Source organism: Sitophilus oryzae, unplaced genomic scaffold, assembly GCF_002938485.1.
Source record: "Sitophilus oryzae breed Bouriz unplaced genomic scaffold, Soryzae_2.0 scaffold_1440_pilon_pilon, whole genome shotgun sequence".
Taxonomy (NCBI): Eukaryota; Metazoa; Arthropoda; class Insecta; order Coleoptera; family Curculionidae; genus Sitophilus; species Sitophilus oryzae.
The window spans coordinates 4,923,306-4,935,565 of record NW_022146105.1 but is presented as its reverse complement, the minus strand read 5'-3'; the positions used below and the strand labels follow the sequence as shown (position 1 = coordinate 4,935,565).

Here is a 12,260-nt window from a genome sequence, read left to right as displayed (position 1 = left end):
ATGCCCAAATCGTATTTTTAATCATATCTCAATTTTTTCAAAGAATAAGGCTGGCTCATTAGCATATTTGGAAAAAAAAACATTTTTTTTAAGAATAATTTGTTTCCACAGACTTGGTATATCGAGTCAGATTGTCGTTATGAACCGCATGTTACAATTTCAAATAAACCATATGCGAAAATGTCAAAAGTTGACATAGATATGATATGTAATTCTATTCAGAGTGTCATTCTCTATTCAATAAAGTAAAAAATACCGAGGGTGCCATTTAAAAATCAAAATTTGTAGTAATTTCCGGTAAAGTGACCAAACACAATTGAATGCGCCAATCAATCCTAATTTATGTCATAAGTATACTAACATATCAAACCTGTTTTTTTATCTCTAAAATAAAAAAGTTATAGTGGTGAGCCACTTTTGAGACGCACCCGGTATATGTATAAAGAAGAAATAGTGTTACTTTAAAATATATTTAAATACCTACTTAAATAAGTTTTAAATCTCGGTTTACATTTAAAAAATGCTAAAAATATACCGCTAATATAATCTCATATCTTCTGTAACGTGCTTTATATATAATTTTTACGTTTACAGAAAACATTTCCCGTTAGTTCCTTGTCAAACAGACCATGTAATCGGTCTAAATAAAAATATTAGTTTTGGAACGATTTATTTTCTTTGCGAGTAGCTGAAACTTTTGTTCCGTTCACTTGAACAAATATTTGTTCGGATTTTGCCTAGAGCGATTTAAGAGTATCTAAAAGCAACTGATTAATTCCCTGTATTTTCTCTTATTTTTCAATTTATCGAAAAAGCCATACGCTTGTCGTAACTAATAAATACCCGGTTTTAAAATGTATTTTGTGCGCTTAGGCATTGGTTTGTTTAAGGTAATAAGCTTGGCCATATGTCGCGTAGATAAAATCGAACAATTTTATTACTTGTAAATGTAACTAAGCCTGATTATATTAATTTCAGCTAAATTATCCAAATAATACGTATACTCCACTTAATATAGAACAGTTTAATATTAGGTAATAGCAGTATTGTTTAATTATCGAGGTATTTTTTTCATAGAAAACAAATTAAAAAACATCGAATTAAGTTGACATAATCATTAATGCAAAATCCAGTTACAGGTATAAAATTAATTGATCGAAGCGAAAGCGTAATCTGATATTCTGGTCGGTTTACACCGACCAGAATATCAATGTAAATTCCAAATGTGTTAGAGTACATGTCGTATTCGGTGCAAAATAGTCTCCTTGGTGCAACGCTTGTTAATAGTGCGTATCGTGTTAAGAGACAGAGACTAGCATGTTGATGATTGCACGTTCACGGCAAGTTTACCTATTCAACTGTAATTCCTATCGTAAATAGTAATGTCCGCACCGGCTAGACCAATTGTTGATCGCAAATGTTTGCTCCTCCACATCATACAAACAGCGATGTTGTCTGCTTATCCTATTTGCCAGTTTCTGATAATAATTTTGTTGGCATTAGACAAACTTTCTAACCCTAATACGCAACCTCGTTTGCCGTTTTGGCCGCCTGTTTATTTAGACCGCTGTTAGGCAATGAATTTATACGCAATTGAGACCGCAGACACTATGATATAAGGAAAAAAATGCGAGATACTTACTACTGCTGAGACGGTCCCTCCAGGCGATGGGGTTGAGACTCTGTATGCCCGGCCAGTACAGCCCCCCTGTCGTCCTTCCCAGTTCCACAGGAGGCTTATTAACCGAATTAGCAGCGTGGTGATGAAAGAAGGCAGCGGCGGCGATATTGAATCCTCTTAACCCGGTATTGGAAGCGTTCTGAGCACTGTTGGCAGCCATCCCTAAAGAGTTCTGAGTAAACCCCAAATTATGCGCGAAATGCAACAGCCCCGTCGTTATTTGCGAAGGTCTGGATAGTATGTGGTCGATGCCGTGGGGGTTGGCGCCCTGCGAGCTGTTACTGTTGCTGGTCGCCCCCAAAGGACTCCTGGAGCTGAGCCCAGAGCGGTCCACGTGCAGGCCGGTCCTTTCCAAAAGCACATCGGTGTCACTCTTGTCCTGCACGTGCATGTGGTCCGAGGGACTGAGGTGGTTCTGGTGCTGCTTCATCTCCGCCATGGAGTGCAGCGCGGCCAGAGGCGCCGCCAACATGTTTCGGTGCTCGAGGTTGAAGAGTCCCAGGTTCTGGTGACTGGCGAACTCCAGCATCTTGGACACCGGCGGCGGTGGTGTGACGGACACTTCGGAGCGGTCGCTGGACGCGTCGCTATGCTGCGTCATCGCCGCTGGGGACGCCGTAGTTGAAGCTGGGGGACGCGATCGAGCCGCGTCTTTGGGACAAGTCTGGTGCTAGGATTTGTGGCTTGGCTCAACTCTAGCACGACACTCACTACACGCACATGACACCGTGCCGCAGGATCGGGCTCCAGCTCTGAACCGCCAACGACAGACAGTTGTTTAACAATGAAGTGGCGACACGCTCCCAAGAAGAGATGCAGTCGGCGAGGTGAGTCTGTGGGCGGTGGCAAGGTGATCGGCAGTGGGGAGAGATGTCTATAGAGTGAACTGCATGTTAAATATGTGCTACTGTTAAGCTCATTACGGTAGCCTCTATGGCAGTTAGCGATTCGGTGCGTGTCGCGGAGCTGCGTGGTTGCACTCTGCTCTATTTTTAAAAGAGATTAATGCTTTTTTCATTGGCCAGAAGGAGGGTCGCGCGGCGCCGCGGCTCTTTCCCATTGGCGCGTCGCGCTCTCCGCGGAACCGCCCGCCATTGGCTGCAACCGCCCTTCCCCCTCCGGCGCTTCAAACCGCTCCGATCCTTCTTGCCGCTCGCACACACGCCGCAGCTTCCGCTCCCTGGACCGCATCACCTTCTCCGTCGCTCCAGCATCACTCCACACTTCTCGTAACGCCACAGCTCCTAAAATCATTTTTAACGGTATTTATTTTATCTAATCAGTGTCTTATTTGTTATTAAAATTAATTTTTAATCAACTATTTTAATTATAATTCCGGTCATATTACACGCGCTTCCCCTATATTAAGTATCTTATCATGCAAGATCCAAAATTGTAACGTACACAGTGGCGTATCTAAAGGTTGAGTCTGGGGTGGTAAAATTTAAGTACTAGATTTAAATAAAATTTGCTCCGAACAGTGTTGTGACTATGAAACTTGGATTGGTCGGATTTTCTATTGATTGGTGTCATTAATTTCTTTTGTATATATACCACATTTTATGTTATTTATAAATTTCTTTCTGGGAACGGTACGGAGCAATTATCCACCGTAGAATGGTAGAGAGTTCCACAACGCTAAAAATGTTTTACAATTAAATAACTACCCCTCTTCTCTAGTTAATAAATTATGAGTATGTAAATAAGATAAATGACCCCATCGATGGTCTAGAGAATTAAATCCTTTTAATGGCAATAGACAGATCACCTAGCAAGGAGGATTGACAAAGAATGGATCACAAAAATTACACAATGATCACAAAAAGTATAAGAACACCAGATAGATATCTACCCTAATCTAAGATGAGGCTAAATACGATATTAAATGGCTTTGTCCATGTTGGTGTGCTAGACCCATCTTTAATTAGAGCACTTTTACCACTGTCTAATTTTGGAGATCCATCTTTCCGTCTGTTGTGATATAAGTGGATCACTTCTGTTCTTCTGCCTTCTCCACTCTATATTGATAACAAAATCTTTAAAAGCTATGAAACGATGTTACTTGTGTCTTCTGAACTGTAGATAGCTCTATCTCTCTTCAGAATATCATTAATCTTAATTAAAGTGAAATTTAGTTATCTTTCGTGTCTTCGTAGAAATCCATGAAAAAGCATTTCTTGCCATTCTTTTAATAGTCATCCCATGTGATTTTATCTGACAGTCAACTAAACCTATGTATGCGATATTTTTTCACGATAATTAGATTGTCGTATAATAAACTGACATATCGCCTAACCTAAACTGATCTATTAAATATATGGGCGAAATTAAACGATGTTCAACGAAATATTCCAATCCAATAATTAAATTACTTACCCTCATTTAAACATGTAATATCAAAAAGGCTTTTAACGTTCCTGGGGTGCATGTAGCGATGCAGAGGGTTGACGCCCCCTCTTTCAATAGAAATCAACAACGACCGTCGAGTTAATCGAATGAAACTAAAGCAATTTCAGCTATTTCTATTAATTTTCCATTTATATCTTGTTTGCCTAATAGTATAATACAGCTTTTTAATTTGTACAGTTCATATACGAAATAATATACCGAATTTGGATTGAATAACACCGTAAATTTTCTAAAATAGCAGCACAATAAAATTTCTCTAATTGTCTCAAGATAGAAAGTAGACTAGACGTGCTAAAAGGGCCTTTTAGAGGAAACAAATGGGCACTTAGAGAATCGACCACAAACATCAGTGCCAATGCTATATGGAAGCTTTAACTGTAAAGTCCACCCAATCTTCGGATGACGTTCGTGGAACAAGGCCTTATTAAGCTCAAAAAAGGAAAATTTCGAATAAATTATGCTTATATTATTATTAGTATCATCATTTCGAGCTTATTAAACCTTTTCTTGTTTTGATGTAGCCTCCCTTACATTTTTAAAGGAGGCTACACCAATTACAGGGGTCCAGTTATAAGGATAATCTCCTTGTAATTGGACCTATTGTAGTCTATTGTTGGCTATGCTGATGTAAGACATCACTGCTAATTTCCTAATATCATATGGTCCCATCTTAGGTTTGGTCATCTTCTATATAGGTCTCTGAATTCTTCGTGGGTACCCTACAGAAATTAATAATTACGATCAGTGGCGGATACAGAAATTAATTTTAGGGGGGGGGGCAAATAAAGAATAATGCAAAATATGCCTTTTAGGGCGCCATTTTTAATCCAAAAGCCTAATATTTAACCCAATTTACAGATCTAAGGGGGGGCCAGGGCCCATGGCCCCCCTCTGTATCCGCCACTGATTACGATTAATTTTGTCGTAGGTCTTCTTCAGTAATTAATCAAATGTTTTCTTCTTTAGATAAAGTGGCATTCTAGATTTGAATATGAGTTTCTTCCATAAGAACTCTACGCTAATTTAATTCTTCTCTTGACTTCCGGTTCCGGAAGCTGTGTATTAGTTGTCCCATAAACTTAAATTTTTTTTAAGTCTATGAGTTGTCCCAAATATACAGGGTCCGGCAATAGTGCGTCGGGTATCTGTAGCTCCTAGAATAAAAAACTTGTGAATTTTATTACAGTTGAGGGTTGGAACCTTTGGTGTTTCACAGCAAAATAAAACACTAAATCACCACAATACACCAAAACACTTTTACTTTTACACTGGACGCGCGTTTCGCTAACCATGTTAGCATCATCAGCAGATGATTATAAACTCAGTTTATAATTAGTTTTAATAATATAATAACTCAGTTTATAATTAGTTTATAATCATCTGCTGATGATGCTAACATGGTTAGCGAAACGCGCGTCCAGTGTAAAAGTAAAAGTGTTTTGGTGTATTGTGGTGATTTAGTGTTTTATTTTTTTTTGTTGTGAATTTTGTTTAATTGCAAACCTAAAGTATGTACCCAGGATGTATTTCAGAAAAATATTTAAACTATAGGGTGATTCAAAAAGTGTGAGTGGATCTGGATGCTTTTTTTAAATGGAACACCCTGTATATATTTTTTTCAATAGATGGAGAATTAAAAATGAACATGTTTTGTATTTAAAGTATTTTAAAAATTTTAATAGTTTTACAGATACACGCAGTATTATTTCATATGGCGCTTTCAATGGTAAAATACGAGAGAAAAATCATTGGGTGGCTCTGATAAAAAGTTACTGTGGAAAATGCCATATGAAATATAAACCGTGAATATCTGCAGAACCGTTAAAAATTTTGAAATACTCTAAATACAAAAAATATCAATTTTTAATTCTCCATCTATTGAAAAAATAATATACAGGGTGTTCCATTAAAAAAAAACAAGAAAAATTATTTTGTATTTTAGAAAGTTTGGCGTAGAGTTTTGAACATCCTGTATGATTTACGATTTCCATATTTATAGCACAGTAAATACATACCATCTAAAGTAAATACCTAATACTTATAGTTTTGATTTCAGGACAGTTCTTGAATTATTAATATTTTCTTTTAAGAAAGGCTGAAAAATATAGTATAATTTTTATTTATTTATTAATCTCTGAAATTATCGAAATATATTTACTCATGTCTTAGGATTATGTAAAGTGATCTGGAAGGAAGCTAAAAATAATATACAGGGTGTTCCATTTAAAAAAAACTCATCCCTATCCACTCACTCTTTTTTGAGCCACCCTATAGAAGTTATAATACTTTTCTGTAATACATCCTCGTACATACTTTAGATTTACACTTAAACAAAATTCCCAATTTTTTTATTCTAGGAGCTACAGATGCCCGACGCACTATTGCCGGACCCTGTATATCTATTATATTCTTCTACTATTTCCAGTGTTTGCTGGCTGTCTATACCGTAACTAGGGTTTGCAATTTTCGGGATCGGGATCCCGTTTTGAAATCCCGAGATTAGAACCTATAATCCCGGGATTGACTCTGAGAAATACTTAATAAAAATGCAGTTACGTATATCAAAAAGAAAAATGAGAAAAGAGCTTTATTAAAATAGACAAAAAAAGCAACAATCATATTTAGTATGTAGAACAAAGAAAGGAAAAAAAGAAAGTTAAAATCAAAAAATAATATATCTATGAAATGTGTACGATATAAAGTAAAGTATAGTTTATATCAAATAGCGTCAGATATTCTCGGGTCCGGCCCTGGAATCGGAAATCGGAAGCCAAACAAGAAATATATATTTCAAGAAGGTCGCGTTATAGATTCCGACCAAGTTTTTGAATTCAATTTTCGGAATCATAATCTGCACTCGGCATTGGTCAGTCGCATTTCAAATTCAATTGTTTATCCCTCGAGATAGATATCCATCCTCCGTGTGGACGGGGCCTAGGGAGGGGGCTGTATGGAAATCGGACTCTGCCGTCTTGGATATTTCAAATCAGGACTAACACCTGGACCCTTCTTTCTGCGTCCAGAAAAAAACCATAACTCGAAATATTAACACTTTTTTCCTTATTTTTACAATATCTATTTGCTTTCATATAAATAATATACAGGGTGATCCAAAATATTTTCGGAAAAAAGTGCATATAAATTTATGTCCTAAAATGCTTCGTTTCGGAAATACAGAGTGTAAGAAGTTTCATTTTTATTATGATTTTTTCAAAATAATTTCTGAGCTACAGTCGCTATTTGGATGAAAATTCTTTGACATACGAAATTCGATTTTGACGACAGTATGACTCCTACTTGTAGGGGGCGCCACTTACATATTTTTTAGCTGTTGAAATGATGAAAAACAATAAAGAATGAATATATGAAAAGTAATAACTTCTCGTCCGTACCTGTATTACACTAATGAGTGAGAAAATATACATTTCCCTAATTTTTTACGTAAAAAAGGCCTTTTGGTAAAAATAGCTACGAATAATGGTTCTCAAAATATTTGGCATCGAAATAGTCAATACATGTCATAACTGACAAAAATGTTGACTGGATAGTTATTTGTCTGAAATAATACATTTGAAATGTTTTTGTGTCTAAGATTCAACAGAAACTGTTTTATCTTTTAGTTTTTCACAAAAATTCATGATTAGCTTAAAAAATAAAAAGTTGCCAAATTATCATTTCAGTTAAATAACTATCAAGTCAACATGCTTATTTTTTGTCAGTAATGACCATGTATTGACTATTTCCATTCAAAATATCTTAAGAACGGTTCCTCGTAGCAATTTTTACCCAGAGACTTTTTTTTCAGATAAAAAAGGTACGGACGAAAAGTTATTACTCTTTAACTCAATTAAAAAACATGTAGTGGCTACGAGCAGGAGTCATATTAACATCGAAATCAAATTTCTCATATCCAAAAACATCCAGACATTAATTTGCATCCAAATATCGATGTTAGTTCAGAAATTATTTGGAAAAATTCGAAATAAAAATGAAAATTTTACACCCTGTATCTCCGAAACGAAGCATTTTAAGCCACACATTTATACGAACTTTTTTAATTACTTTTATCTTCAGAATATGCTGCCGAAGTTTCCCGAATACAATTCAGACCCCCCTGTACACAGAATATTTTTTAATATTATACTAAATATTTTAAATTGCAGTCAGTCTTTCGAATTTTTAAATGCGTTATATATTTCATTATTTTAGTAAATATTGTTTTGGCAAATACCTATTTTTTATAAGCAACATTAAAATGATAAATGTAATATATCGAAAAGATTTTGGATGGAAATATTTATATTCCCGTAATGAAACAGTATATTTTGGGAAGCCTTTAACGTTTTGGCCATTCGAATGTATTGATTTCTGACAACTATTTGAACTGATGGCTTTCTCTTAACAGGCAAGCGCGTATCTTTGGCATCTAGCAAATAGATGGCGCCAATACTAAGAAATTTAAATAAAAATAGATTTTTAAATTCAATTTTATTAAAGGAAATAAAAAATGCTACAGTATGGTGGAAAGATCAGTTTTTTGGGGGCTATAAATTTTCCACAATATTTATATTCTTTGCAAATAATACATTTGAAGTATATGGGCGTGCTTTTCTACAGATGAAAAGAACCTGGATATTGTTTTTTTTTCTCTGTTTTGTACTATAATTCAATAGCAACATGATTTATTAGTTATAGGCCATGTTTTAAATACAGTAAGATGTAAAAATCAGTTTTTTTTTTTAATTTTTATTTAAAATATGTTGAAATGTTACTTTCATGAATTCTTTTTTTTTAAGCTATTGAGTTGTTAATCAGTTTATCACATCTCTGGACTTTAATGGGTATTTTAATTTTTAGGAGTTTGCCTGACTACTAAACATTTGTAGGAAATTTTACGTAGATTCTGAATATATACACCTTTGAAGGCTTAAGAACCTTGGCTTTGTGGGAACATTATTTTTTGGATACTTGCTTTTCAGCGAAGTTTGATGAAGGTTAAAACGTATCAATTATTGTTCTCGTAAAACTGCAATGGCATATATTTTCTTATTCTACGCCTTTTAATTTGTTAATAACAGCAGTTTTAACAGAGTCGGTGACATAATGAAAATCGCCAATTTTCACGAAAAAATTGCCATTTTTGGCTATTTTTTTACACATTTTCAAAGGCTTTAGAAAAATAGTAATTAGAGTCATAAAATTATGAAAATTTCAGAATTCCTAGGAAATTTTATGTAGATTCAGAAAATGTACACCTTGAAAGGCTTAGTTAGCTTCATTTTGTTAGAAAATCAAATTTTTGGACCATTGTTTTTAAGCTATTTTTGATGATGGTTAAAACGTCTCCTACATCCATTATTGTTCTCGTAATAATTCAATGGTCTATATTTTTTATTTTGCGCCTTTTAATTTGTAAATAACCGTAGTTTTAACAAAATCGGTCACGACAAAAAATCGCCAAATTTCACGACTAGATGTATGAAAAAAAAACGAAAAAACTTGCCATTATTGGCTATTTTTACACATTTTCAAAGGCTTTAGAAAAATAGTAATCATAGATATAAAATTATGAAAATTTCAGCATTTGTAGGAAATTTTATGTATATTCAGAATGGTTTTATGTGAAAATTAAATTTTTGGACCGTTGTTTTAAAGACCGTAGAAAAATTGTAAAATATCTTAATAATATTCATCATGAATAGTAGTATTTAATTAAGAATTAACTTAAATTGAATTGGTATAAAACTTGAACTTCTCAATTTGTGCGAGACTTAAAATGAACATTAGACTTTTGCCTGATAATAAAGTTAATAAACATCGCTAGAATAGAGCGTGAAATTTACTTTACAATAGTAAATAAGTGCATCTCTGATAATAAAGCAAAGTTTATTCGTGTGATTTCGCCAGAGAGCATTCCAATTAATTTTAATAAGAACAAATAGCAGTATCCGGGAGAGCGAAGGCTGCAGACGTCATTATTGTAAGTCATTTATTAAATGCTATCAGTATAGCAAATCGGATTACAACTTCTTCATTACATTAATAGTATTTGTGTATATGTAACTAATAATGCAGAGGGGTCCCATATTAAATTAGGGCCCCACTGGACGTTAAATCACTTCTCTCTGCTGCGGTTCCCGCTCGTCGCATCGCGCTCCCATTCATTCCAATAAGTCCACCCTCTTTGGCAAACTGTCACTACAAACTTTTTAAACTCCATAGGCGAATAAATTTCATCGTTCCTTTCGAACGCGCTCTTTTTTCACTTCGCGCCCTATGATTCAATTACTTGAGCCATTAATCAATTTATATTATTTTTATGAGAGCATTTTTCTAATGAAATTTTCTCCAAGTCCTTTCGTCTCCTTCGTGCTTCAATAAAAGCGACTCGACCTTTTTAAGATCGAAACTTTTCTTTCGCGGACACACGTTGCCTTGCATTAAGCTTTATATCCGTCAATTTCATTTTACAGCCCAACTTTTCCTTGCCGTTATTATTCAAACGCCTCTTAATTAATAATAAAGATTTAAAACATTATAGGAAATGCCTTTTTAGTGATTGTTTCCGATAGAGTCATCATCATCGTCATTTTCAGCTTATTCAACCATTTCCAATTATGGCATAGCATCCCTCACATATTTAGATACTCTGTAGTTGGGTCCATTGTTGGCTATGCGGTCTCAAGGCTTGGTCTTCTTCTAGGTCTCTTAATTCCTCGTGATGTAATTTTTGTGGTCAATCTGTTGTCCATGTATTGAGGGATTTGATTCTGTGGATGACATCTATTACCTGAATCTTTTGTCGTATCCACTCTATTCTTTTACGGTCTTTCTTGGTTATTCCCAGCATATTTCATTCCTTTGAGCGTTGTGCGACCTGCAGTTTCCTTATAATTTTCGTTTCAAGTGTCCAGGTTCGCATGCGTAGGTCATGACTGGCAGTGGCGGACTAAGGGGGGGGGGGCGGAAGAGGCGGTCCGCCCCGGGCCCCTTCTTCTAGGGGGCCTCCAAATCTTAAGAAGTAATTTTTTATTCAACTGGCAAACAAGGCCAATATGTGTTCAGTAGTTATGAAACAATCTGTAATTAGAGTATGCAAAACCATAAGTATACGCAAACTATACACAGTATAAATGGAAGGAGATATTTACTTAATTATCAATTATTAGGTCCCAGTAATGGTCAATGGCATTTTTCTATTTACGAAATTAAATCAAGGGGTAATTTTCTTTGTTTAGAATATCGAATAATAATTATTTTTTATAGTTTTAAAGATTAAAGTTAATTTCAATGGTTTCGTAGAACGCATTTTTTTCAAAAAGTCAATAATAAAAAAGTTTCCTCTTGTATAGACAATCCGGGGACATACTGACTGTAATATACATATATATCGATTTTTATCACAATATTAGTACAGTATATAAATACTTGAAATTTGTCAAACATTATACATATGTACGTCATTCACTTTTTACAAAATGTGCAGATCAGGGGCCACATTTAGCTTTGCCGCCCCGGGCCCCCGACTGGCTTAGTCCGCCACTGATGACTGGTCATTGGTCGAATTTTTTCTTCTTTAGATAGAGTGGCATTCTAAATTTGAATATGTTTGAGTTTCTTCTATAACTACTCCATGCTGACTTAATTCTTCTGTTGATTTCTGGTAGTAGAGATCCCGAGCTGTGTATTAGTTGTCCTAAATATATTCTTCTACTATTTTTTTTCCTTAAGTTATTTTGCACATGATGTTTGGTATGAATTCACCTCTTCAAAACTGTTTATTTCATGTCTGCCTTTTTTTTAGTACCTACTATATTTTCCTACTGAACTTTATCACAATTTTCTAAAATCTTTAACTAAGTCATGCACTTCTCTTTTATGACGTTCATTCTCTTTAAGGCCTAAATAAAATAAAAGTGCATTATTCCGGCAACGTTCCATTTTACATCCCTTCAAAATTGCCATTATTAACATGCCCCGATTTGCTTGCTCCCTTCGCCTACAGCCATAATACCACAAAGAACATCTTAAAACACACCTTTGCGCAACAAATATCTCGATACGCATGTGATTCTCTAATAAAGATAATATTCTTATCTTTTACGAACATTTGCCCTTATAGTTCTTGCAAGAAAGCATCCAAATTCCGTATTTTTTACTGCTTGTTGTG

The 12,260-nt window shown here is 35.0% G+C and overlaps 1 protein-coding gene and 1 long non-coding RNA gene across 3 annotated transcripts in view; one reads left to right on the top strand and one right to left on the bottom strand.

Moving 5' to 3' along the window:
* LOC115876890 (homeobox protein Nkx-6.1-like) overlaps positions 1-2,507 on the bottom strand; it is a 43,811-nt gene extending 41,304 nt beyond the window's left edge. For both annotated transcript variants that reach the window (XM_030892922.1, XM_030892923.1), the window contains exon 1: positions 1,643-2,507. In XM_030892922.1, the coding sequence (XP_030748782.1) occupies positions 1,643-2,282 (640 nt within the window). In that variant the 5' untranslated portion in view covers positions 2,283-2,507. The remainder of the gene's footprint in view (positions 1-1,642) is intronic.
* Positions 1-12,260, top strand: part of LOC115876892 — a 91,769-nt gene that overhangs the window by 21,455 nt on the left and 58,054 nt on the right. The window lies entirely within an intron of this gene.